Consider the following 27,256-nt stretch of genomic DNA (forward strand, 5'->3'; position numbering starts at 1 on the left):
GCCGTGCCCACGTGCTGCCGCCAGGGGGCGGTGGCGGCGCTGCCCGCGCTCGCTGGGCGGCAGTTGGGGCTTGTTCCCTGCCAGCTCCGCCATGTCGCTGCCGCCGGAGAAAGCCTCGGAGCTGAAGCAGATCATCCACCAGCAGCTGCTCAAGGTGGGACTGGCGCCGCGGCCCGGCGCCGGAGAGACTCCCCCTGGCCCTCGGAGGGCTGTGCCGGCTCCCGTGCCGGTGCCACCCCGCCGCGGGTGGCGGTGGCGGCAGCGCCCGCTGAGGCGCGCCCCGTTTTGTTTTCCCAACTTGGGTCGCTGCAGGTGGTTCCCAGGCGCCGTTCTGTCGTTTCCTTGTCGCTTTTTGAGCGAGGGTCTTGAACTGACGGGGAAATAGGTACGGAGGCTGTAACTCCGGTATCTCTTGTTAGTGCAGTGGTGAGTATTCCCACCTGTCACACAGGAGAACGGGGTTCTTGGAGCGAGTCCAGAGGAGGCCACCAAGATGATTAGAGGAAGGGAGCACCTCTGCTACGAGGAAAGGCTGTCAGAACTGGGATTGTGCAGCCCATTGTTCACTGGAAAAGTGAAGGCTCAGTGGAGACTTCACAGCAGCCTTCCAGTACCTGAAGGGAGCCTGCAAGAAAGATGGAGAGAGACTTTTTACCAGAGCGTGTAGTGACAGGACAAGGGGGGATGGATCCAAACTGAAAGAAAGCAGGTTTAGATTAGATATTAGGAAGAATTTTTCACTGTGATGGGTGCTGAGGCACTGGAACAGGTTGCCCAGAGAAGTTGTGGATGCCCCATCCCTGGAATTGTTCAAGACCAGGCTGGGTGGGGCTCTGAGTAACCTGTCTGGTGGAAGGTGTCCCTGCCCGTGGCCGGGGGCTTGGAATGAGATGATATTTAAGGTATTTTCCAACCCAGGCCATTCTGTGATTCTATTTCAGGTCCCGGTGGCTGTGTCCTTAACACCCTTCCAGTGTGAGAGTCAGCTCTATAAATCCATTTGCTTTTACAGCTCAGATGATGGGCAGACATTCTCAGACTTCCCTTTGAACTTAAGAAAAGCTTGGAAGGAAGATCTGCTACTTTTGTACCTTACCTACAAGTATATAAAAGTGTATTTTTCCCTTAAAAGATAAGAAACTATGTATTAAGGTTGAATTTTGAGGGAGGCAAGAAATTGGAAGAGTAACCATTTTGTAACTGATGGATTTGCAAACCTTTTTGTAAGGAGGGAAGTTCAAGATGGGTTGCTGTTGAAGAGCAGTGAAAATGCTCAAGTTTAATGGGCTTGCAATTTTTTTTTACTGGGAGAGCTGCTTTTGTAAGATAGTGGCTCATTAGATTAGTTCTGAAAGGATCCATATTTTGGTGTAGTTATTTCTGTGTTCCTAGGAAAACACCCTTAACCTTACAGACTTACCTGTCAAGTCATACCTGCTGCCACACAGAGAGCTGGTGTTTGTAACATATAATGAATTTTCTTTCAGATGGATGTCCATGGGAGGATACGAGAAGTTCTTGCTGAGACTATACGAGAAGAGCTGGCGCCTGAGCATCAGCAGTTGTCCACGGAAGATCTGATAAAAGCCCTAAGACAGCGAGGAATCATTGATGAGGTTATGAAAGAACTTAAATTTGTAACTGTAAGTAGCTTTTGAAGAGGGAAAGTGTTTTTGCTTATTCCTCAAAACAGCACGTGGTGTTTTGACAAAGTGAAAATATGCTGCTACTGGAGGTTTGTAAGGGCGTTACTGATCTGTGACATTAAAGGAGCAGAGAAGATTAATGCATGTGCTGAAATTGGTTTGGTGATAATACCACACTGAAAATATTTGTTCAGTTTTAGAAGGGAGCATACCTAAGGAATGGGATTCATATGAAATGGAGGATTCTTTTATTTTTGGAAGACTATGGTAAGAGCACTGTTGCATCCCTTGACTCCTTAAAAAGTCTTAATTGTAATTCCAGGATGTGAATGAAAAGGAGAGGACTTCGGCTCCAAAACCATCAACACATTTTGTTGACAGAGAACCACCAGTTTTGAAAAAAAGTATGTTTCTTTTTATTTAAATGTTTGAATCAGAGTTTTGAAACAAATTTGAAGTCTATGATTTTTGCATTCTGAATTAGTAATCCAGTATGAACTGGCATAAAGGTGGATGTTTCCTCTGCTTATCCACAGGGAGTAAACTCATGTAAGCAGCAGCAATCAGTGTTGCATTAAACATGATTTATTATTATTACTTCATTTATTCTACGCTAAGATACCTTCCATATATTTAAAAATCACTTTCTCCTAAGCACTTGTTTCAGAGAAGTTTCTTTTTTTGCTAGTCTCCTGATAGTTAGCTGATATATAACAAATTAAGTTTTCTAAGATCTGTTTGTAGTCTCTTCATTTTTATTGCTACGCTTTGCAGCTAACATTGACCCAACACGGAGGTATCTTTACCTTCAGGTTTTGGGTGGAAAAGCTTTTCTGGAACATCTTCAGGAACCAGAGCCTCTGCCTGGGCAAATCTGTTCTACCTTCACTCTGTGTTTACATTTTCGAAACCAGCGTTTCCGTTCCAAACCTGTACCCTGTGCCTGTGAGCCAGATTTTCAGGATGGTTTTCTACTTGAAATACACAAGGACAGCCTAGGTAAGGAGTATTGTGGTTTTAAAGCTGATGCTGTTGGGATTTTTTCTGACCTAAGAATTATTGTGAAATATGTGTGATATTATTTAGTGGATTTCTTTCCTGTTTCTTGTGATGTTTTCCTAAGGAAACTGATTACTGTGTTGGATTATGCCACTTGTAGATCTTTCTCTGCTCTTGTTTCTTTTCCTTCTTTTTCACTCTAAAATAACTTGAAATTGACCAACTTTATCCATTCTTAAATGTTAATTCCATTTTAATTTTTTTGTGTATCTGAACTGGTTGCATTGCAGTACTCAACTACAAAAATCTTTTTATCTTCTCTGTAAATTAACTCTAATCTTTCTGTAGCTCTGTCCTAAACTGAGTTTAGGGACCATTACTTACGCTTCTACACTCAAGATTTTTCTTTATACACATTGCATACATTGCATTTTGTTGCATACTTTCTTTCAATTCTGAGGAGAACTTGGGATGATAATATTCTTGCTGTCTTATTTTGGTTTAATAATGGCAGGTGACGGAAGTAAGATGGTGGATGCAACCACTATGTTATCTATATGTGACCCAGTGCATATAGTTCTGATCAAAACAGACACATTTGGTGAGACCACACTGGTAGCATCCTATTTCTTGGAGTGGAGGTCTGTCTTGGCTGCAGAGAACGGCATAACAAACGTTGCTGTGGAACTCCTGGGTGTAGGTAAGGATAAACAATAAGTATGTGATAATGACTTAAAATATTTGGTACTGTGCTTTCTTACAAGCTTAAAGCAGTATTTTAGATCTAGTTCACTTTTTATTCAATTCAGAAGTAACTGTAAAGTGTCCTTAGAAAATGCCTTGAAAACCTAATGGTCAGATTTTTCTGTTACCAAGCTGCTAAAAATCAGTATTCCAGATCTCATGTAATAATGGTCCTCATGTCTGGGAATTCCCACTATTGATTATCTGCAAAATCTGGATAAGTTTTTAGAAACAAACCAACCAAACAAAAATCCAGTAGTTCGTCTCCAGGAGTATATCTGATCAGTGCACTGAGGAGTAAAATTCAGCTTGTGTGTCTTTCATAGCAAACTAACAACTGCTGGAGAAAGGGATCTCTGTTCTGCTCCCATTTATCCCAGTAGCTGGAAGCATGTTTTCTGAATTGCTTGGTTTAGGTGCTTAGCAGTTAGTACACATGTGTATTTTTGTATATCACTTGTCCCCAGTCCTCTTCTCAGGAGTTCCAACCTAAGTTTTTAGGATATTATGATTTAATGAGTAAAGACTAGATCTCTCATGACTTCCTACAAGACTTTTTACAAGAGCATGTAATGACAGGACAAGAGGGGATGGATTCAAACTGAATGAGAGTAGATTTAGATTAGATATTAGGATGAAATTCTTTCCTGTGAGGGTGGTGAGGCACTGGAACAGGTTGCCCAAAGGAGCTGTGGATGCCACATCCCAAGAAGCGTTCAAAGCCAGGTTGGATGGAACTCTGAGCAACGCGATTTAGTGGAAGGCGTCCCTGCTCATGGCAGGGGGATTGGAACTAGGCAATCTCTAAGATCCCATCCAACCCAGGCATTCTGATTTTAATTTTCTATAACGACTTGGAAATGCATAGCAAATGAGTTTAGTTCTCGGATGGGTGATGGAACAAGTTAAATTTAATGCTCATTAGCTTTTTTCCAAGTAATAAAGTATCAGTCCAATGAATCCAGTGCTTTTTCTCCTCTTAAAAATCTTGTCATTGTACAAAATGCATCAAGAACATCAAAGGATGCTGCCATCTCAGATAAATAGATAAACTATTATGCACGGCTCCCATTGCTTGTATTACTTATGGTCCCATCTGTGATCTGTTTTGTAATTCTTATTGTTGTTGCCTAATGCTTAAAATTAGGCATTTTTAAGCATTAGGCAACAACATTAAGTTGGGAGGGGGTTGTTGTTTGTTTGGTTGTTGTTTTGGGGAGTTTTTTAAAGTTGATTAATGTCTGTATGACAGCCAGGGTCCTTCATAATAAACTCTGTCTTGGGGAAGATGAACTTCACTTACTTCCAACTATTTAAATTTGAGTTACTTGTGTAATCAGTAGGAGTAGGCACATTTACAGTGTGTGATTCTCTGACTTGATTTTACATTTCTATTCTAGACATTTCTAGAATACCATTCATCTCACATGTCCCAGTACTGGCTACAAATAGGGCCTTGGATAATTGTCTTGGATCTAGACACCTGTGCTCTTTTTTTGTCATATTATGCTTTCTTACAGCCTCATTTGAGTTTGAAATTTAAATAAAGATTCTTACTTTGCTGATGTTTAAAGAAGTTTTGTTACTTTTTGTGATTATATATAAGGCTAACATACATATTTTAATAATTTGCCCCTGCCTGGCTAAAATAATCCAAGCCAACTGAATATGAGAGAACTGATGAAAATTTATTTTGTTTCAAAGGTACCGAGTCTAAGGTTTCTGTTGGTGTTTTAAACATCAGACTGGAAATGTATCCACAGCTTAATAAGACACTTTCTTCAGAAATAACTAGTACTCAAGTAAGTAATTTCTGGGAGGGCTAACTTATTCTTTTGTTGGCGGGGGAGGAAGCTTAGTATAGAATTGTACATGTAGAAGTCTGTGGGGTTTTTGAATGTTTGATACTTCTTTTTTTTTATTATTATTAAATTTAAATGTAATTACCTTTTTAAAATGACTTTGTCTATACTGAACGTTACTCAAAATACTGCTTTCTTAGTTTTTTCTAATTACTTGTATCAGAACCCCTGAAGAAAAAAGAAAGATGCAATACACCTAATTTTCTTCAGGTAGTATATATGTTTCCTTGCTCTTTCCCATGAGAAACAGTAATTTCAAGTCAGCTATTCTGCTTGGAAAGTCAGTAAATGTTGGCCTGAAGGTACATGCAGATTAAAATCTTCTGCACATTAAAATCTGAGCAATCCTTCTATGTAGAAATGCATTACTTAAAATAACAGTTCTTCGGTCAAGCCTAATATATGAACCTACAAACAAGAAATACAACTTGAGGTTTTTCTTAATTGGATTTCCATTTAAAAATATTAAGGATTTGCATGACACACTTAAAATATTAAGCTTTATTTTACATATGCCAGGATGTGGTGTTAATGTACTTACTGATTATGGGGTTTTTTCTCCTGTTTGGAATTAGTATGTGTAGAATTGGTTTTGTTTTTCTTACCTACAGTTCACTTTGGAACGTCAGAAAACAGCAGAAAAAGAACGTTTATTTCTTGTGTATGCCAAACAGTGGTGGAGAGAATATCTGCAGATCAGGCCTACCCACAACACAAGGCTGGTAAAGATCTTTGCACAGGTTTGTAAATTTTACAAATAGATCAATCCTTTCTTTATGTTATCTTTTTATTTTATTTTCAACTTCATGTTTATGCAGAGTCTGTACAGAGTTATGATGTGGTTATGTTCAGGTCAGGGGTAAATGTGGTGTATCATGCAAAAGAATTAAATTTGTAAAGATTGAATTTCTGTTTGTCTATTGAAGCTTAATAGCATGATGCAGACAGGAGGGTTGCTCCAACTGCCTCTAGTGTATGAACTGAAAAAGTCTGTTTGGTCTTTTCCTTGAATACTCACAAGTGGCAGACTTAGGTGATCTGTACCAACTATTGCTAATAATTTTGTACCAGATAAAACAGTTACAAGAAATGGACTTCCTAGATCTGTTAGAACAGATCCACACAGTATTTAAACTCCGTGTGGTCTGCAATGCAATCTGGTTAATGTCACACAACAGCTACAGTCATAATTTCAGGAGTCTGATAAATTACTGTGTCAGTTGCTCCTCAGTAACTGTTCCTCAGTAAAAGGAATGGTATGATCCTTGCATTTTTCATGCTATGAATTTACCCTGCATAGTAGCAATTTTCCTACCACAGTCACTTCTTATCTCAAAGTAGTGTCCTGAAGCAATCTGTGCCTCCTCTTCGGTGAGGCAACAACTTCCCTTCTGGCTGTGCCCTGAGTGTGCAGGAGTGATGTGAACTTCCAAATCCCAACCAACAGCTGAGTCCCCACCCAGTCACTCTCCCACTCCACCCCAGTGGGATGGGGGCAAGACTAAAAAGGGCAAAAGCAAGGAAAAGTTCATGGGTTGAGATAAAGATGGTTTAATAAATGGAGGAAAGAAAGAAAGGAAGAATGGGAAAACAGAGATGCAAAGACAGTCATGCACCACCTTCCAGAGCAGACAGATGCCCAGTTAGTCTCCAAGCAGGGGCAAGTTTAGAAAAACTCTGTTCCCCACTGGTTTTATTGCTGAGCATGACACTATATGGCGAGGAATATCCCTTTGGTCAAAGCAGGTCAGCTGTCCTGGCTGCGTCCCCTTCCAGCTTTTTGTCCACCCTGAACCTACAGCTGTGCGGTGGCAGAATGAGAAGCAGAGAAGGCCTTGATACTGTACATGCCCTGCTCAGCAGCAGCTAAAACACTGGTGTGTTCCCAGCACTGTTTTGGTCACAAATCTAAAACACAGCACCACGAGGGCTGCTGTGAACAAAACAAACTCCCTTCCAAACAGACCCAGTACAAAGGCTTAAGGGTTTCAGGGCAGGGTATAAAGAGAAACAAGTCTATAATTAAATAGAATAGGAACTAGGCTCCTGCTACCTCAGTACCTATAGAGAGCTTTTTATGAGTCTCCCATGGGCCATAGCAAATCTTAGTAAAACTTTCTGGGAACAGAAATGAGTTTATTCGATTAGTTTGATAATTTAGTTACCATCCGGTTTCCGATGAGTAATGCAGAAACAGGCATTATATATACGAGCCTATATTAAAAAATAAGTCCTGCCTGTAGGGTTTTTTTTATTGCTTTCGAGCTGTGAAATAGTTTTCAACAGGATTCCAGTCAGCTTCAAATAAATGCTGCTTTTTTTCCACCAGCTTGCTGGAAAAGCATGACAAGACCATAACAGGGACAATATGTAACTACAGTAAAAATAAGAGACCATAATTTCCTGAAGCTGCAGAGATTTAAAAGGCTTTGATCCCTTTTTAAAATATATGAACACAAAAGTACCAATTTAGCCCGGTGAGGAACAGAAGAGCTCTGTGCTTCTTGAAATAGTTTTAATAGGTGATAATCATAGCATTTGCCTGCAGCATGTAATAAAACAGACCTTTTTTTTAGGTCATCTTATTTTTTCATTTTTCCAAGAACTTGGAAATTCTTAGTATTATTGCTTAAATTTAGATAGATCTGGTTACTTCATTTTGAGTAATTTTTGTTGCTTGCTGTTATGAAAAGAGGTAGAGTATTCAAATTCAGAAACAAATAGACGCCTTTTAAAACTCTAGAATCAGTCACTATGTGTTTAATAGTTTGGGGGGGAGATTTTTTGGGTTTGTTGTGGAATTTGGTGTAAGATTTGTTCTGGCTTGTTTTTATGCTTGATGACAATGTGGAAATTGATAGTGGGTAGAACATGAACAGTTCCTCACCCATTTAAGAAAATTAATTTCAGCCTGTGCTGTTCCTGGTGTTCAAACATTTAGTCCAGAATGCCCTGTAAGTGACAGAGCCAGAATAAAATCTAACTGTGATGTCTCTAAATGAGTTGTCTTAATGGTCTTGTGTCCTAATTCTGGGGGTATTTTTATGTCTTACTGGTTTTGAGTGATACTTATTCCAGGGAAGATACATCCCATAGGAAAAAAGTCTAAGTTAATCTTAACATTTTGCGACGCTTGTGTGGCTGGCAAATAACCACATTTGACATGTCCAGGATGAAAACGGCGTGAACCGCCCGGTGTGTTCCTACGTGAGACCTCTGCGGGCGGGGCGGCTGCTGGACACGCCGCGGCAGGCAGCGCGCTTCGTCAGCGTCCTGGGCCACGAGAGAGCCCCGGTCATCGGCGGGGGCAGCGGCAAACAGGAGCAGTGGTGCACCCTCCTCGCCTTCTTGTGCAGGAACAAGGTGCGTGACAGTGCCCCTTGTGTGGCACTGCTGAACAGGCGCCCTGTTCTAACCGAAATCAGGAATTGAAAGCAGGATGCGAATACATGGATTAAAGTCAGCTTTGGAAGATTCTGTTACAGTCATGTGTTTGAGGTGTTTTTAAAGAGAAACAGATGCTAAATAGTAGACAAGAAGGCTTTAGAGCAAACTTCCTTTACTGCTGTAGTTGGGGTCCATTCCTCAATGTATCTCTTTGACACTGAATTTGCTTTTCTTCCGTTGCATTTCTACGAACACATTATCATCCAATGAATCCCTGCTACTGTGCAGGACACTAATTTGGACTAATCCAGGAATAGTAGGAAAAGTCTCTTTTGTCTCTTGTCCCTTTTGTTGTTTTGGTGTTTTAGTTTGTTTGGGTTTTTTTAGTTTCTTTTTTTTTTTTAATAGATGGCCTAAAATATACTGACAATCTTTATGTTTCATTTTTGCAAGATAGGGATTTTCTTTTAAAGTTTCAGCCTAGATCTTGGTGGTCTGACATTTGTATCATATGACTATAATAAGGGAAATAAATTGTAACTCTTCTGGGTTATAGCTCTTCTGTTGTATGAGTAAAAGTAACAGTGATCACTTCTGATGCCTCTTTGGAGTGGTCAATGCTTTTCATTGCCACGGAGATACTTCTGCCTTCAAAAATAATGTCACTGTTACGTTTGCATTTAAAAGATGTGTTCATGGCAGCAGGAGCTGTATTCCATATTTTAGACCTGCCTTCAAGACCACACAGAACAGGCATTGGCTGTTGTCTCTGAATATCTTATAATGCATAGGTGCCGTGTAAAGGCAGCTCTGACTACCCACTGGCTTTCAGATAGACATGGCATAGGGACTTTGAGGACCACTGTGTTTGGAGGCACAGAGAAAGGTGTTCCTTCAAGGCAGAAGTGGGAAGCTGTATGGAAAAGAACTGAATTTAGTCCCTGAGACACCAGCTGGATCGTTATTACTTTTCTTGTGGAAAGTGGTATGGCATTATTAAAATAACACACGTTCACTGCAGATCTGTTTGAACCTACTTTTCTGCGTGTTTCCCTTTGATGCTATGGTAGGGGAAGCTTGTGTTGTCTTGATACATCCAAGAACTCTGAATTTTACATTTTCAACATTCTGAATAGTTATTTGACTAAAGAGCCTTACTATTCTGCTTCTGAATGCTGTACTTTGTGTTATGAAGCCTTCATTGTGTGAGCGATTTTTGTTCTTACTTTACAGCTAACATTTGCAAAGAGCTCAAGAGACAAAGGATATTATACTTTGTGTTAGGAAATTGTTTTCTGTGAATTATCAGTGGTAATAATATGTTTATGAGATAAATGTTTTTCTGACTGAAGAAGAAAGCAGCTGCGCATGGTTCCCAGCTGGTTTACAGTTAGGTCTGTGGGGGACCTGGTTTTATCTTTGTCTAACTGTCTGAACTGAGACAGCACATTCGAGGAAGTGAAATACCAGTAGAATTAGATTTTATTAAATGATAAAATTTTCCTAACTGTGTGAAAATACTGTGTAATTTCTAGTCTTGCCTCAGGTATTCACCTTATATATATTTTTACATTTAGTTGGAACATTGTTTTTGTTGTCAGAGGTCAATAGATTCTGGTTTTGGGTTACTTGAAGGTATCTTTATAACCGTAAGAAATGTTTCCTGATATTAATTGTACATTATACTTGAACAAACAATATCAACAATCTGTCATTAGAACATGCATTTTTAACTTATTTATTCTATTACAGAAAACTAAAATTTGTCTAGTTTAAATGGTAAAATCCTGGCTTTTGGTACATGCTTTAGATAAATAGGAGAGTAACATGACTTGTTAAATGGTGGTTTGAGAAATAACACTATTTTCTTTCTTTAAGGTTTTATCCATGCCTAATACTCATAACAGCTTATTAACATTTGCTGTCTAGGGTGACTGTGAAGACCATGCTAACCTTCTGTGCAGCCTTCTTCTTGGGTTTGGATTGGAAGCTTTTGTGTGTGTTGGAACAAAAGCAAAAGGAGTCCCCCACACTTGGGTAATGACTTGTGGATCTGATGGAACAATTACTTTTTGGGAGAGCTTGACAGGACATAGGTGAGTAAAAAGAATATAAGAAAACAACAATGTATATTGAGGTTTGTGTAGGATATTTTTGCTGTTGTGTTTTTTTTTTAATCTTTACACCCTGTCGTGTAATCCAGGTGATGTTTGTCTTTGAATCTTTTTTCTGTCTACTGCTTTTGCTTGGAAAATAACTGCTTCAGCGTGAGGGGAAGTGTCTCATCAGTTTGTAATATATCAGTGTCTTTAATACTGTATAGTGACTGTTTTGTGTCTTATGGCAGCTGATTGCCATCAATGCTATCATTGCCATCACTTGTAAAGGAGATGAAATCTGACACGATTATTTAGGAACTCATATTTTTTTTCTTGGTTTCATCAGTGGAATCAGTGTTGCATTACTTTTTTCTCCCCTGCAGAAATCTCTTTAAGTTCTCCGAGATTTTCTCTTGCTTGAGTCATTTAAGAAGGGCACATGTAATTGTTTGGTGTACTAAAGCTTCTGGAACATGTTCTTTCCAGTGTTCAAAACAAGCAATTCTGTTTTGCCACTATTTGTGTATCCTGTGATTAGCATTTGCAGGTGTATTTCTCCAAATGTGATGAATAACAGGGAAACTGTATGAGCATGTTCTTATAGTTGCAAAATTTAAGTGCTTGAATAATCAGCTAATTTTTCTAGATCTAAAGACTAAAAATTATGTTTTACTTGATTGTATATTATGCCTCCAAAGCATGTACAGTTATGTTTCTGTAAACGAATGCCATTTTGGGGGGAAAAATTGATGACAAACTTGGCTTGTATTTTTAAAGGTAAAATGGCTATATCTGTCCCATCTAAATATTTTTACCTTGCCTTGAAATAAGCTGTATTAGTAAGAAATTGAATCTTTTTGACTAGGTACATCCACAGACCTATCAACCCTGATGACCCTCCCCTAGTTGAACAACCCAAGCCACTGTATCCATATCGCACGATAGGTTGTATCTTCAACCATCAAAAGTTTTTTGGAAATTGTCAGCCCTCTGATGCTGTGGAGGTGTGTGTGTTTGACCTGCATAATGAATCTAAATGGAAACCCATGAGTGGAGAAGCAATAAAATCTGTATGTCCTCCGGGAGCAACGTCTTCAGTTCCCCCTTTTCCTCCTCTGTGTGCTTCTACAATAGATGCTGCTGTAACAAGCAATGAGATAGAAGTGCAGCTGAGGGTACTGGTCTCTGAACACAGAAAGGTGAGAAAGATTGGCAGTGATCTGTCTTAGTAATAGAGGTTCATATGTTAATTCTATGCTTGTTTTGGATAGCCATCTGTTAGTTCACACATTTGTATCTTCGCACTGTGTTTTCCATCAGCTTTTGCAGAAATGTGGTATGTGAAAAGTGAAATAACTGAAAGAAATGTTTGAGAAGACTGTAAGGAGCTGGTTTAGACATCATACTTATTATTTGCAGTGGTGATCTGCAGCCTCACGTGTGGGCTCTTCCCCCCACCCTGCCTTTGCCCCTTGTTCTAGGTCTGTGATCTTCAGCTTACTGGCATCTGCAGACCACCCATGAGTGGTCTGTTAAAGCGCCAGGAACATCAAATCTGGCTATTAGTGGGCTTTGCCAATCCAGCACAAATGTTCCTGGTCCCTAGATAAAAGCAGGCTTTCAGCTTTCGTGATCTGACTCCGACTGCTTTACAAAATCAGAGATACTTTCAGAAGTTAGTTTTGTTCTTTACCAGGATTTTTACAAGGCATAATGTGCCAGAAATTATACTTCCTGTGCTGGATATGAAAGCAATGATATTTTAAGACCCTCTTAGCTTATGTCTGTTTTTAATGAGATTTTTTGATTGTTTCTGTTTTTATCTCTCCACACGATGCTCAACCTGTAGAGTGGCAAAGTAATTCTCGGAGTATGAGTCTCATGCAGTGTTGAATGCATACATGGTAGATTTTTCTACTTCTTTGTGTTTGGGATGGTAGCAGGAAAGCATATGTACGTGGTGGGAAGATGGACGATAGAAAGAAGGTGCCTTTGTGTTTTGGAGAGCTGTTGTGCATCATTTTTTCAGAAAGGGTTTTCCATGAGACATTTGAAAAAATGTCAGGTGAATCTTAGTTGATCCTTTCCATATTTTTGCTGTGTATTTGTGCATATCTTCTTATAGTTCATGCAGAGGTACTGTAGCTCAAACATCTGGTTTCAACACTGCTGGTCTTACGTCTAAGTCTAATAGTTTAACTTCATTCCTTGATAAACGTTTGATACTTGTGGTGTTGCTTGCCTCTGGTGGTGGTGTTTGCTTCTCCCAGTTGGAGTGAGTCAACATACAAATCTCACTCTGCTTCATGGGTTCGCCGCCATTAACTATCAATATAAAGATTCTTGGATTTATTTGGATCTATGCAGTAGGCAAGTTTAGGCATATCCTGATGTACCTTCTGCACAGTTGTCATTGTTCTGTGGCTTGCCTCCCAGGATCTTGGCCTTTCTACTGTTTGGGATGATCAGCTCTCCTACCTGTTGTCACCAGCATTAGCAGCTTATGAGCTTGAACGCACAACAGGTGTCTCTGCAGGAAATGAAGAGTTTCAGGATGCCGTAAGGAGAGCGGTACCTGATGGTCACACCTTCAAAGGCTTTCCCATCCATTTTGTGCACAGAAATGCCAGGAGAGCATTTGCCACATGTCTTCGGTAAGTCTAAATGTAAAGATACAGGTATACGTTAAAAGTAAATGGTAATCCTTAACTACTAATTGCAACTCATCTTTTTAATAGTGAATTTTAAAGAAAATTAATTTCCTTAGGCTAGAACTGGAGGAAGAATTGTGTGGTATATGTAATGGGTCATGGGGTACAGAGCTTTTAGGTTATATTGGTGATTCAGTGGTGATAGACTTATTGTGGATTAAATTGAAGAACGAAGAGTTAATTTAATTTCTCTGCACTTGTTAAAAGTGATCAGCGGTTGTGTCATTTTCCTCCAAGGCAACAGCCCTTGCACTATAGAAAAATATTATTATTTGTAATGACAGACACATGATATTCATTGTTACTTAAATGCTAGTCACATGTGAAAAAAATTGCACTATGTACTTAAAAGTTTTAACAATATTTTAGGATTGTCTGTTACTCCTCTGTTTCTTTTTGTTGTATAGGTCTCCTTTTTGTGAAGAAATAATCTGTTGTAGGGGGGACCAAGTGCGACTTGCAGTTCGTGTACGAGTGTTTACATATCCTGAATCTGCATGTGCTGTTTGGATCATGTTTGCTTGTAAATACCGCTCTGTCCTTTGAAAAAAAACCCAAATTATTCATACTTTTTTAGAGCTGCAAAGTAATGTATGTGGGTATAAAATGATTCAATTAAAAACTAATATAGTATTTGATATAAATGCCACTGGTTTTGAACACCACAGTGTGTGTATTGAAGGGGATTGTGTACACAGTAATGATTGTATTTATAAAGAGAATCTATTCTTTGTAATAAAATGTACTTTTAATATTTATAGGAATGTGGGTCAAGTTACTAAAATGTGTGCAAAAAATACTGGCTTGATTTTTGCAGTTCTGAATTGGTGTAAGAGTTTGTTTGGAAGTAGGTCTGCTTTGCCTCTGCAGGGTAAGAGACTGTTCTACCTCTCCTTTCCCTATAGTGTGTACAGGGTGTACTTTGTGAGTGACTGAGATCCAGAAATGCTGATGTTTAAGCATGTGTCCTTTGCACAACAAAATTTATTTCTGCCTCTCATGGATCTAGCAGTAGCTTCTACATTCAGCTTCTGAGAACAGTTCAGTCAGATAAAGGTAATCTGGTTAATCTCTGAATTTAATAATATATGGATTTATTTTTTAAATATATATTAAGCCTTGGGTACCTGAAGATCTATGAATGTAATCATTTATGGATTTATTTTTTAACATATATATTAAGACTTGGATACCTGAAGATTTGAATAGCTATGATGAGTTAGATAAAGTAGTTTAACCTGATGCCTTTTTCCTCATGTTAGCTTAAGAAGGTTCTGAGGTAGAAGTTGTAGCCAGGCCATTTTGCTTGACAACCATTCATGATTTTGTCTAATTCTGATGATCAGATCTGTACTTAATTACCTGGCTCTGGTTTTGTCTGTCTTAAATCTGTAGGTGGTGATTTTGCTGAGTATCTTTAAGTCTTCATGCTTTGCAAAAGGCAAACAGTTGGGCTTACTGAACTTCTCCATACCAAACCTCTCAGGTTTTTCCCCATGTGGACTCCAGGCATCTCTTCTTGAGGTTGGAAAATCTGAAACTATTTGGTTTCTTCTGTAGAAGCCATTCTGTGTCAGTGATAGCCCATGGCCACCTCCTTTGGCTCTACTTTTAAGAAAGAGGCAACTCTTTCTGCTGGTGCTGGAGCAAAAAAATTACCTTATCCTAGAGAAGCTTGCAACACATTCAGCTGGAGTGAATGTTGGCATTTTGCATGTACATTTAATCAGCAGTGTGGCAGTGTGACACCATTTTTGTCCTTTTTTTTTTTTTTTAGAAGTGTTAAATGCTTCCTACGGCAGCACTGAGGTTTTTTAAATTTAGGACTCTAATTAGTACATTATGTGCTTACTGGCCCTGCTGCTAACTTTACAAGTCTGGTTTTGTGTTATCTTTCTTTTGATACCTGAAAGATCAAAATGTATTCATTTAGCTATTACACAGCATACAGGATGCTGATGAAAGCTTCACAAGTACACTTTCTCCCCCAATTTAATTGTATCTAAATGTAGCTTGAAAGGCTGGATCATATTGCATGGTGAATATCGCCAAATTTAACAGCGTTATTTAAGTACCAGTTGCGTCTTATATGCGCCGCTGTATGTTACACAAGAGGAAAGAGGAAAACAGCAGCGGCGTTCAGTACAGCTGGAAGTGAAAGGGGAGAGGGGAGCTGGAAGTGGAATGGGAGAGAGGAGCCGGCGGGTTGGGGCCGGCGCCGGGGGCAGTACCGCTCCTGTACGGCAGGGGGCACTCCCAGCGCTGTCCCTCACACCTTCCCGGGTCCCCGTGGAGCCGGTGCGAACGGGAGATTTTTCGTTTCCTTTAACATGTGAGGGGTAGAACGCTAAAGAGAGAAACGCCGCGTGTTCGGTGTGAGCTCCAGGTTGTGTAGTCTGATGTTTTTCTGCGAGAAAGTGCTCGTTTGCCTGGGGCGAAGCTGGCATGCAGGGCCGTGCCCTTCTGGTGCCCAGGTGTGTTCAGGGGCAGGGATGTCAAGTTCCCAGCTGCTTGGAAGACGATTCCCCTGTTGTTCCCTTTCCAGTTTGGGCTGGTTCAACTCTGCTAGCCTCTCTGTGTACCCTGGACGCTTCCAGCTTGCTGCTGCTGAGGATGGAACTTTCCCGGAGGAAGCGTTTGCTTTGTGAGGGCAGAGCCTGGAATTCAAAGCCATTCGCCCTCCTGCCGTGAAAGCGGGGACCTGCTAGTATGTTTCACTATATCCGTGATGGTGCGGGTTGGTGTCAGTGTTTAACGCTTGGGGGTGCAGGGAATGTCATCCTGCGTCCCGCCGGGAGTTGTTTGTTTCTGGGGATGGTGGTTACCAACACCCGAGGGCTTTGGGATAAGTGCACCAAATCGCTGTCCGTGTCTCCGTCAGAGGTGGAAGCCGAGCGCCTCGGAAGGCGATCCAGGCGCAGGTTGCCGTGGCGGCCCTGGAGGGAATACCGCCGCGTCCCTACCCCCGCGCGCCATGGCGGCCGCGCCGGCAGGGGGCGCTGCGGCAGGGGCGGCGCCGCGCGGCGGGGGCGGGCGAGGACGAGGACGCCATTGCGTTGCTATGAGCTGTCGCTTCCCCTGCGGCGGCGGCAGCGGCAGCGGGCGGACCGGGCGCCGATCCTGTGCCTGCCTTCCTCCTGACTCCTGCCTGTTTCCTGGCTCCTGCTGCCTGCCGCGCGCGCCAGGCTGTCCGTCCGGCGGCCTGGTGGCACTAGCGGGGCGGAGAGGATGAGCACGGCGGGACCGGGCGGCAGCAGCAGCACAGGCAGCAGCAGCAGCAGCACCAGCGCAAGCAGCAGCATCAGCAGCCGCTGCCGCGGCCGCGGAGCCGGTCACTGAGCGAGGAGCACCGCGGCGGCCGCAGGGCATGGAGCCCCAGCCCGGCGCCTCCCGCCCGGCCGCCGAGGAGGAGGAGGACGGCGGCGGCGGGTCCGGCGGGCAGCCGGAGGCACTGTTGCTGGAGGAGATCCTCCGGCTCTACAACCAGCCCATCAACGAGGAGCAGGCGTGGGCCGTGTGTTACCAGTGCTGCGCCTCGCTGCGCGCCCGCGCCCGCCGCGGAGAGACCCCCGCCGCCGGGCTGGGGGCGGCGGCCGCGCAGCTCCGCGTCTGGCGGGACGGCGCCGTCACCCTGGAGCAGGACGAGCCCGACCGGCCGCCGCCGCCCGCCGCAGGTAAGGCCGGGGGGCCGCCGCCGGCGCCGACCCCGCGCGGTTCCCGGCGGCAGCAGCCGGGGGTCGGGCGCGGGCGGCCGCCCGTCTCCGTCAGCCTTTGTCCGGGAGGTGACGGTCCTTCCCGCCCGAGGGTCGCGGTGGGCGAGCGCTCGGCTCCTCAGTCGTGCCGGGGGCCGTGGGAGGTCTGCGTGTGTGTGCGTGTTGTGTGTGTGTCCCTGCAGCATCTCGGTGCCCTGCGTGGAAAGGTAGGGCCCGTCGCCTGGGATGCGATCGCCTGCGTGCGGGCACGGCCAGGCGAATGCGGGTTCAGTGTTTTATAATTGCGTCGTCTCTCCTGGTGCGTGATCAACCCCGTGTCATCCGCACACCGGGAGCGCCTGCTCTTGCGGGCTCCCCGCTCTTGGGGTTCCTCCGGCCGTGCCGTGCATCCCGCAGGGGCTCCCGGAACGGTTTGGCATCAAAAGGCACCTATTAGAAGTAGATCCATTTAGATGTGTGCTGACACTAAGTAAGCGAGAAAGCCGTGTACAGGGGCTTAGCACCTACCATCTGTTTCGTTAAAATACCCAGGAAAGCGTATTTTGCATTGGAAAGAACAACGAGGGCGCATGTCTGTTTCTCAGCCTTTCGAAGCTTCTGATTTTGAATGTGGAAAGCAGTATTTTTTTGTTGTAAGTAAAGCTCGATTTCTGAGACGCAATCAAAGATGGGCAGCAGAGGGATGCGGTCGGTTATCACATACATGATGGTATTCCCCAGTATCAGCCTAGTCCACGTTCAACGTCACAGAATTTTCCGGGAAGACAGAGGCTTCGGCATTTTAAAGTTGTGTGAATCAGAAGGCAGTGGTAAATTCACAAAATGGGATTAATGGAGCCCTCAGCATTTAGAGCATGAATATTATGCCTGGTGTTACAGTTTAATGAAGCCTTTTGATACAGTGCCTGTCTGAAAAGTCTTTTGGCAGAGATTTGCACTAATCCAGTTTGGAGCTAGTGGTACATGCAAATATCAAAATATATTTAGTGGAAGAAGTGACCTAATTTAGTTCTGCAATTGTAATGAGTCTAATAACGACTTCCATTTAAATGTGATCTGGTGTGCTTTTAAAATCGTTTTAAAAAACAGGGCTTTGTAATGTTAATTAAATGCCAGATCAAGACCCAGAAATTCCAGGAAAATGCTCTCCTGACCAAGGTATCTGCATGTCACAAGCACATTGAAGAGTTCTGTATTTCATCTTGTGTGCTGCTTTTAGTTATAGTTTTTTGAGATGACATCAAGACTTTTTCTTTTCTCTTTCCTACTGTAGGAAATACGTTAGTTTACTATGTATTTCTTTCTTTTGCTGCTTTTTTTCCTTGCTATTGGTGGATTTACCCTATTTCCTCTTACAGTATATCTTTACTGGCTGTAGGAGAGTGTTGAATATACTTGGGTATAAAGTTCAGGCCCCTCACTGATATCCAGCACATTTAGTTTATGCTAAAGCTTTACTGTGAAAATGTTTTAGTCAACATGTGCTAACCTGTGTATGTGGATACCACATTTAAATTTTTGGATGGATGACTTTTTTTTTTTTTAATATTCCAGCCCTGTCTATTTTTCTTCTTTTTTTCACCTTATTAGTGTATGTATTATTCTGTATAGCACCACAAGTGTGTGCTTTTATCTTGGGAATCTTAAGAGAGTGTGTATATATATCTAAACAAAGGTAACCAGTCTGCTAAGACCTCCCAGGAAAGCAGGAGACGGGAGCTATCCCAGGGAGAGTACCCCCTCCAGTGCATATAATAGAAAAGGGGAGGCGGCGATTTTTCTGCCAGCTGTCCATTCCTAAAACACGCTCGGTGAACCCGCTTTTCCATCAGCCGCAGGCTGGTAGGTGCCTGGATTTGAAAAGAGGCAAGATTTCTCCTGGGGTCCTCTCCCTGCTCCTGGCCTTTCTCATCTACCTAGCTTTGAACAGACATCGGAAATAGAGGCCACTCAGCCTCCAAGCTTTCATGAGGGATTTTGTGTGTTCTTTGATTTGTGAAACCTGTAGCAGGTTTTCACTGGAAATTGTCCTATATGTGATACAGCGAATATTGGGAATTCACTATATGAATATTGAGGAGCTGACAGAAGGCTTGCTTCTCGTTGGTATCTTTTGAGCTGTTCCAGTTTTTTTCCTTATTGCTCATTCTCTTTGGGTGATGATTAATGAGCTTCCTCAGCCAGTTACAGCTTGAGCCTCTGGAATGGGTATTTGTTTGTAGGCTCCGGTATTCTCTTAGCACCAGTGAAAGCTTTGGAAGAACCAGTACCCTGGTGCTGTGGCCTGGGGAGCAGTACAACTTAACACAGGCCCTGAAGCTGTATGGTCACAGTAATTTTCCTTTCAAGATACAAATTAAAGCTGTCTTAAAAAGAAGTACTGATTATGTAGAAACTGCTGGTACTTTTCCAAAGCAGTTTCTTGTGAAAGAGTTTTCCGGTTCATGCTCAATACTTGAAATTCTGAGTAGCAATACATAGAAATTGAAGAAAAATGTCCTTGAGATAGAAAAGAGATGAGTTTCACTGATAGTAGGTCAGAAAAATGCCCTTGGAGTTGAATGCCAGTCCTTAAACAAAACCAGAGACTGATTTTCAGATCTTTCCAGTTTTATCTGTGTGATCTATTAATATTTTGTTATCTTGGAAAAAAAATAGAAGGTTTTGGTTAAATAGAAGTAAAAAGACGAAGGATGAAAATGCCACCCGTTTTCATGTCACCATTGATATCACCTGAATCCCTGACAAGAGGAGGATCAGGAAGGATTCCTGCTAATTGTTTTCCTGCCTTTGTATTTCAGACAATTTAGATTTAAATGCCTGTGTCAGGAGGTTTGTTAGAGCAATAGGGGTTCTGCGGGTTAACGCTGTGAGCTGTAAAGCTGTTTTGTTCTAGCAATACATAAAAAATGTATAGGTGTAGGTTGGTGCATAGGTTTGGATAATTCACAGGAACAAATATTGGCTGTTAGTTTCTGTTTTAGTAAACAACAGAATCCTGTGTAGGCAAATAAAGGAATCCCTGAAGAATGATGTCTTTGGGTAGTGAACATTCGGGCTTTGTCCAGGATTGTGGCGAGCGGTGTGATCAGTCACGCCTGTCAGTGGGGCTAGGGCGAGTCAGGAGCAAACGCAGCCATGTCACAGAGTTTGCTCTAGAGATGCACATGAAGTGATACTTCTACTGAGCAGTGCAAACCTTTTTGCTTTTCCAGAACCAAAGTAAGAAAGAAAGATTATGCATGAATATGCAAAAAAAGAGTAAAGCGCACTGTGGTTGTCTTAGTATGGTTCATTGTCTGACATCTAAATACCAGAGAAGTGTGGGTTGCTTTGAAATACCCGTGATGAAATTGGAGATAGAGTGTAGAATATATTTTAACTACTGGGTACTTCAGCAGTCTTTGTTACTTGCAATTTATCCGAAAAGAGCTAATGGTGGCATCCAGTAAAGTGCCAGATGCAATAAAAAATAACTTCTGAATGAGCTAAAATGTTTGGGGTAAACACGTGGTTTGACTCCTCCAAGCTCTCTTCTTGCAGAACCACATTTACACGTGTTTTTATAAACTTGAAGCAATAATGAAATGATAGATGCAGGAGCAGAAAACCCTCACGAGAGCTGGCAATCAACATCATGCCCAGGATACCAAAGGACGCAGGAGGCTGTTTCATTGGGGTTGTGTCATTGCTGCAAGCAGGATAAGGAGCTCTTGCTTTTCAGTGCAAGGGCTGTACCACTTCCTTCCCACAGAACAATTTTGGGGGTGAGCAGGCTTGGTAAAATGCGGGTTTTCCCTGCGTGTTTTGCTGGTGCCAGATCCCTGTCTCACCAAAGGCAGCCACAGACTTTGGGCATTGCACTGAGCTCCTGAAGAGGAACAGCCATGGGGATCTCGGAAAGTGGCAAGGACGGGTATTTTGAACACCGAGCCGGGCTCACTTCCAGCCATTGGCTGTTGAGGGCTGGCATTGAACGTGGCGCTCCTCGGCCTTCCCTCTCCCTCCCGAGACCCTGAGCTGTGGGTAGTGTCAGTGGCCCTTCTTTTGCCTCATCCTCCAGCCCTAGGAGAGAAAGCACGCAGGGAAATTACTGCTGGTCTTACCAGAAGCAAGTACTATGCAGATTTTTCTCTTGGAAATCTGCCAGGGGTTCAGCAGGAGGGCATAATGCATGGAGTATTCTGGCTTTGAATCAAAAAGATCACAGAAAAGTTGACTGCATGGTGGCTTTCACAGGACTTGGAGGGCTCAGGGTGAGACATGTTGGTGAAGAATAGTTTATGTTGTCTTGGCAGTTTTAATGACTTCCATGTCCCTCTTACATCCTTGTGTGCCCAGGTTTTGGAAGGCAAGAGTGGAGAAACAGGACGAATAGATGCAAATTCAACTTGTGTGCATGAAGACATTCTTATCTGTCAGTCCCTGCTGGAGCACTGAGGAAAAATATGCATGATTTTTAGAGGAAAATTAATGTACTGCCATTTTTCTTCTAATTTTGTTGACCCTTTTTAAAGATGATGGATGGGAGCAGCCTTTCTTGCTATTTAAATTTTGAAAGAGGTGTTTTTATGAATCCTGCTAAAATAAATAGTTTAGGATGAGGACTTAATTATGTTCAGAATTCAAATTTAATTCAAGGGTATTCAGAAACATCTGTATTTTAAAACAGTAAGTCTCGATGTATTGAGCCTCACTTTTTTGTGCAAGAATTTTAAGATAGATACCTATATAGGTATTTTAATATTGGAAATCAAGGTAGGAAAAAAATAGTACTAGACAGCAGAGAGGAGCCTCGGTGAGTTGATGGTTTTATCTCTTCATGCTCTACTGATCTGTGGAAGAGAGAAAGCTTAGGCCTTATTTATGCCAGGCTTTCTGTCATCAGTGTGGTTCCCAGTACGTAAGCATGAACTGGAAGGCTTCCAGTCGTGGCTTATGCGGATGCATCCCGTGCACTGGGGGGTTACATGGGCTCTCTGTGAATATCAGCAGATGCTGGGCATTCTAATGTAGGCAGCTCTGGTGGGGGAGGACAAAATAAGTAAAGAAAAGATCTCAGCATAACAAAATGATGTATTTGGTTAAAAATAAAGTGTGTATTTCAAATGCCTGCACAAAAGAAATGGAAGGAAATTGCCAACAGGGATAAGTGACCTTAGTTACCTATATTTGTATGGAGAAATGTTGAAGATGGGAAGTATGCAGTGAACAAATGAAGTCCGATTTGGTGTTGTCTGAAAACTGCATTTGTTCCTAAGGAAAACATTGAACTTTGAAAGAAGAACTTAGAGGAATTGTGGGCTCCTGAAATTAATAATGACTTAAAGTAAAAGATAAGACATTTGTACTTTAACGGAGGTTTTCTTGGCTAATGTAGTAAAAATGTTGCTGTAGAAAGGAAAATGGAATTTTAGTTGTCATTGTTAACAGCAATTGAAGAGAAGAGTGAAAAATGAGACATCTGCTGTAATGTTGCAGAGAGTTAATATCATGTCCCTATGGGGCATTGCAGGAGAAAGAACAAAGGTGCTTTTCTGGGGGGGGGGGCGAGGGGGGGAGGGAAATAGATAATGGAGTCCAGCTTCAGGACTGGCTGGAGGTCATAGTTTACCCCACAGTGCCCAGTGAGAGATGATGGGTGGGACTGGGGGAGCACAAGAGGAGCTTTGGAAATGAAGACAGTAGCAGAGTATGATGTGACAGAGGGGGAGAGAGAAAGAGAGTGCCTTGAACAGGATGATTCAGAGCGACAGGCAGTGCAAATGACCTGCATAGCAGCAGAGCTGTGGATGAGTCTTACCCAAGCGTGAGTGTGTTTGCCAAGAGTGCAGTAGGAATGTTGCAGGTGACAAGAGGATTAAAGGTACGTAACATCCTGGATCCATGTTGGCAATTAACATATCTTTATGGAAGTGGAGAAGCTTTTTCGTAGTATCTGTTAAAAGGAAACTGGAGAGTGTGTACTCTTTGTTTCTGAATTAGTTTATCACATTACAGCATCAGATCCAAAAAGGAGAAATATTGCTCTGTTCCTTATAAAACCTTAAAACAGCTTGCATGACACATGCAACTATGATTGCATTACTGTGTTTTATTACTGTGCACTTTAAGAGGAACAAAAGGAGATGAGTCACTTTGTATAGTGTAAATACAAGACTGCAAAGACATAGCTGAGGTAGAGAACAATTAAGAGAACTCCTTTTTCATTTACTTGAGAGAGTTTATTAACAGCTGGTGACAGTTCTTAACAGATGCAGTAGTGCTGAGTTATCAGTTTAGAAAAGCTGTTACCTGCTTGAAATTCTGGATCCATCAAAAATTATGGGTAAAAACTGCTGATGACTTGAATGCAGTCACAGTTCTGCCAGGAGCACGCATACTTGTTGAATGAGCAGGCAGTTGGGTAGCTCCAGGAAAAATTAGAACATGATCAGAGAAACAGAAATTTTAAAAAATAAAAATCAAGACACATGAACTCTGCAAATTCACACTTTTTTGGGGAAGGGTTGATATCAGGCCAGAGGAGAGTGAGTGCAGTGTCTGTATTTAAGCATCTACAGAAGAGACTGGCAGCTCTGAATGGAGTTCAGCAGCATTTGGAGATGCAGAACTATCACAGTATTTGTCTTAGGGTAACAAAAATTTATGTGATCCCTAGGAAAACTTACAGGTTTGCTAAAGAGAGTGAGCAGTGGAACACAGAAAAATCATATGTTGATCACAGCCTTGTGCAGAATAGAAATGAGACAAGACAAAGAGCAACCATTTAATTATATCTTAGGAGGTAGCACTAAGGTAGCATGGATTTGTTAATTTGTAATTTAAAATATTTTTATTACAAAATTTAACAGGGTATTAGCACAGAAGACCTCTTAGTCATTACCCTTGCTTTGTGCAATAGACAAAAAGATTGCTTATGACTGTTCAAAATGAGGAGTAACTTTGTGTTGAATGAAGAAAAAAGGAGGCATGAAAAAAGACTGGCACGGGGAAGGAAAGTCCTGATTGCCATTGGTTTAGAAACCTCTCTAAGAATTTTCCTTATATTTTCTTTCTCTTTCCTTTCCTAAGCAGAAAAATGGGACATATAATTACTAAGTCATCAGCTGTAGTCTGATACAGAAATCATGAGTCATATCCAAAAAGCCACAAGCTCTAAAACGTCATCCCATTTCTTTTTACCTTCTAATTACAGTTTAAAGGAAGGATATGTTGATCCTCAAAGCCTAAGTATTTTTATTAAGAGCTTGGGTCTCTGTGCTTCCTGCTTTGAGGGGTCTCTGATTACCTCTCCTAATCCTGTCTGCTTCCTTCCACTTCCTCATATTCTCACTCTTTTTGACTTTCTTCCCTGCATCCTGATGTGTCTTACTCCTAAGATATCCTTTGCCTTTATTTGTCTCTGTCTTTTTCACTTTTTTTCCTGTTTCTTTTTATCATACAAGTTTTCACTGTCTGTCCTCAGCCTCGCTCACTCCTCCTACATCAGTATTTTCCTCTCCCTTCATTTAATTACAAATCCCATTCTTTGCATATTTATTTCTTTTCCTTCTGTTGCATGATTACCTTTGCTTTCTTCTTTCATCGCCTTTCCTTTCATTGGTGCTCATCTTGACTCTTGTATTGATGAACTTGTCATTTTTGGTAACTGACTTGATCGGTTTTAGATTAGTTACAAAATCTCCAGGTTTTGGTAATTCCAAAGTTGCCAAAACTCCAGTTTCTGCAATTTGATGTTTAAATGTGAACCTGAACTACTTTTTTTTTTTACTTGAGGAGTCCTCATTCTCTTAAGAGCAAAGAAAAGCTCACTCTTGTAGCTACAGTGCCTCTTGATGTAAAAATTAGAAAGCAAATACAAATTCAGTTTATTGTTAATTTGGGGGGCATGATTAAAGACCGTTCAACTGAAGGAACTTGAGTTAGTGACTCTCATGTTCTTCCTTGCTCCCTTTCCTTAGCTTAATCCTTATGTTCTTCTTCATCCTCCTCTTCCACTGTCCTCCAGTACATACAGGCTGAGTCTGTCATTTCTGCAGGCAACTTGAGTTTTGTTATTGTAGCCACACCAGCTTGATTTCACTCCAAACCTGTAGAAGTGGGCTGTGACATTTAATTATAATATTAATCTTTAACACAAAAGGAGTTCCAGGTTTGTTGCCAATGTGTGCATCAGTCACACTGTTGCCAGAGAATCAGTGCTTATCATTTCAATTCTGGAAGAAGCTGTCTTGAAGGAAATGCTTGTGGATCTGAGCGGAGGAGTCTGAGACACTTGAGGAAGGCTGGGGAGACGCTCTGAGCTGCAGGGCTCTTAGAGCAGCTGATTATAGCTGAAATAGTGGCCATATGATTGTGGTGTCACTTCACTAAAGTCAACCCTGTAGCTTGATTTTTCTTCAGATAGAGGAGTGCAGATGGGTTGGCACATGCCACGTGCTGCCCTACAAATACCCTGTGTCAGTCCATTCTAACATACTGAGTTAACTATTTTGTTATTAAAACTCAGTCTTAAATGTGTGCTTCTTACCACTGGTAGTACAGGGAGCTCCCTCCTTGAAGGATGAGACAGTGCTTGAGGAAAGTTTATCATGACTCCTCTTGCTGAGGGTTTGACAGAAGAATGATTTTCCAATAGAAATTTTGAAGAACAAAAAATGAATGTGAAGGTTTGGGGTTTCTTTTTATTTTTTTTTTTCTGGCAAATGTGTCCCTCTGGAGATTGTTTTTGGAAATACAGGAAACCTCCAAAGTAAGTCACTTTCCTTCTTGCAAAAACTGTTCATTTTTTGCATTTCAACAAGCTGAGAGTGAAAAATGCTCTAATTTTCCAAACTGTAGCTTGTGTATAAACTGAAGTTGGCAGTTAAAGTTATGCTGTTTACTAGTAATGAATGCATTAACTTCTATTTGAAAGCTGTCATGGGAGATTACTGTGGAATACTGTGGAATAGTTTTAGGCAGTAAGAGTGGTAAAAATGCTGCACAGATGAATATCTAGTCGAATGGTTCTGAAGTCTGGAGAAGCCTGCATTTATGCTAAAAAGCAGCAGCTGAAATAGTTTTTTAAGGCTTCACCTGTTTACCAGAGAAGCACTTCATCCTGCTTGCAGAGACTGTTCTATGACTTAGGGGAATTTTTTCTTTCTCCCAGTGCAAATGAAGGAAGTGTGACCCTTAGGCTACATTTATGAGTTACTGCTTTTTCAGTCATGTCAGCTGAAGAGAGAAGAAATTTCTACTCCCAGTCAGTATAAATAAATTGGCTTGCAGGGGCCATATAAAAGCAAATTCATTTCAGTCTTGATAGATGCATGTAAGTGCATTAACAGTATTGTTAATGATCTCTTCAGAAATGTAGTAAATTCCTGATGGAGAGAGTCCACAAGTGACTGCAAATAGCTTTGGGAAATCTGCTCAGTGTATAGCTGGACTCAGGGTACAGAGGCATATGGAATGGTATGGTTAATAATTACCATAATGCAGTGTATATTAAAATGTTGTAACTCAGTAGCTTGCACCAGCTAGGTTACTGTCTGGGTGCATGAGACACTTGTTATTCCCCCTTCTTGCTCCAGCGCATGGACTCATGACAATACTGGTATAAGTAGGAATAAATAGTTGAGTTTAATAATAGAATAAAAAATGAGTTATGATTTGCTCTGAAAGCAGTAGTAAATTTTGATAGTACCATAAATGAACTAAGGGAAATTTCCAGAGTTTGAGTGCTTTTCCTTGGGGAGCAGCTTTCATAGAAGTTTATCAAAGGAGCTGAAGATAAGCTTCTTGCTGTTACTTTCAGAAATTCAAGTTTTGTCTTTTTTGTTTTAGTCTGGACTGATTTATTTGTTTTCTCTGCTTCAGGAATTGTTTGGGACTTCTGCTAAACGGATGTTTATAGGATCTCAGCACTGCTATGAGGTGAAGCAATGAGTACTTGGTGCTACTCAGGGGATCTAGAGGACAGCTTGGCTCCTGTTCTCTCAGACCATAGGAGATGCAAGTCCAGATATTTTAAATTATCAGTGATTGCAAACATTGGTGGCCTTCTGTATTAATTGCATTGCTATAGGTTTAAAATTAGGACCTTTT

The 27,256-nt window shown here is 41.6% G+C and overlaps 2 protein-coding genes across 9 annotated transcripts in view; both read left to right on the forward strand.

Annotated features, from left to right (window-relative positions):
• The first annotated feature begins 8 nt into the window (after positions 1–8).
• On the forward strand, positions 9–14,206 carry CEP76 (centrosomal protein 76). 3 transcript variants are annotated; one of them, XM_048289526.1, is made up of 13 exons: positions 70–154; positions 313–426; positions 1,488–1,643; positions 1,969–2,050; positions 2,421–2,645; positions 3,160–3,345; positions 5,094–5,191; positions 5,863–5,991; positions 8,423–8,614; positions 10,568–10,734; positions 11,603–11,936; positions 13,174–13,391; positions 13,856–14,206. In XM_048289526.1, exons 3-13 carry the CDS (start codon positions 1,488–1,490, stop codon positions 13,992–13,994), a joined length of 1,926 nt encoding a protein of 641 aa, XP_048145483.1. In that variant the 5' UTR covers positions 70–154; positions 313–426; the 3' UTR covers positions 13,995–14,206. The 3 variants fall into 3 exon arrangements, with proteins under 3 accessions (XP_048145482.1, XP_048145483.1, XP_048145484.1); XM_048289527.1 differs by having other exon boundaries at positions 313–385; XM_048289525.1 differs by lacking the exon at positions 313–426 and having other exon boundaries at positions 9–154.
• A 2,297-nt stretch (positions 14,207–16,503) lies between these two features.
• SPIRE1 (spire type actin nucleation factor 1) overlaps positions 16,504–27,256 on the forward strand; it is a 128,163-nt gene continuing 117,410 nt past the window's right edge. For 2 of the 6 annotated variants that reach the window (XM_048289171.1, XM_048289173.1), the window contains exon 1: positions 16,504–17,122. In XM_048289171.1, coding sequence (XP_048145128.1) covers positions 16,816–17,122 — 307 coding nt within the window. In that variant the 5' untranslated portion in view covers positions 16,504–16,815. The remainder of the gene's footprint in view (positions 17,123–27,256) is intronic. The other 4 variants (XM_048289172.1, XM_048289177.1, XM_048289175.1 and 1 more) reach the window with 4 other exon arrangements.

The sequence above is a fragment of the Corvus hawaiiensis genome, chromosome 30 (genome assembly GCF_020740725.1).
Source record: "Corvus hawaiiensis isolate bCorHaw1 chromosome 30, bCorHaw1.pri.cur, whole genome shotgun sequence".
In the NCBI taxonomy this organism is placed as follows: domain Eukaryota; kingdom Metazoa; phylum Chordata; class Aves; order Passeriformes; family Corvidae; genus Corvus; species Corvus hawaiiensis.

What these genes read in the sequence shown, in the direction of transcription:
- CEP76 (XM_048289525.1), top strand. Translation starts at nt 92, where the DNA reads ATGTCGCTGCCGCCGGAGAAAGCCTCGGAGCTGAAGCAGATCATCCAC. An exon ending in TCCACCAGCAGCTGCTCAAG is followed by an intron (nt 155 to 1,487) that starts GTGGGACTGGCG and finishes ATTTTCTTTCAG; the next exon opens with ATGGATGTCCATGGGAGGAT. An exon ending in GCATTTGCCACATGTCTTCG is followed by an intron (nt 13,392 to 13,855) that starts GTAAGTCTAAAT and finishes TTTGTTGTATAG; the next exon opens with GTCTCCTTTTTGTGAAGAAA.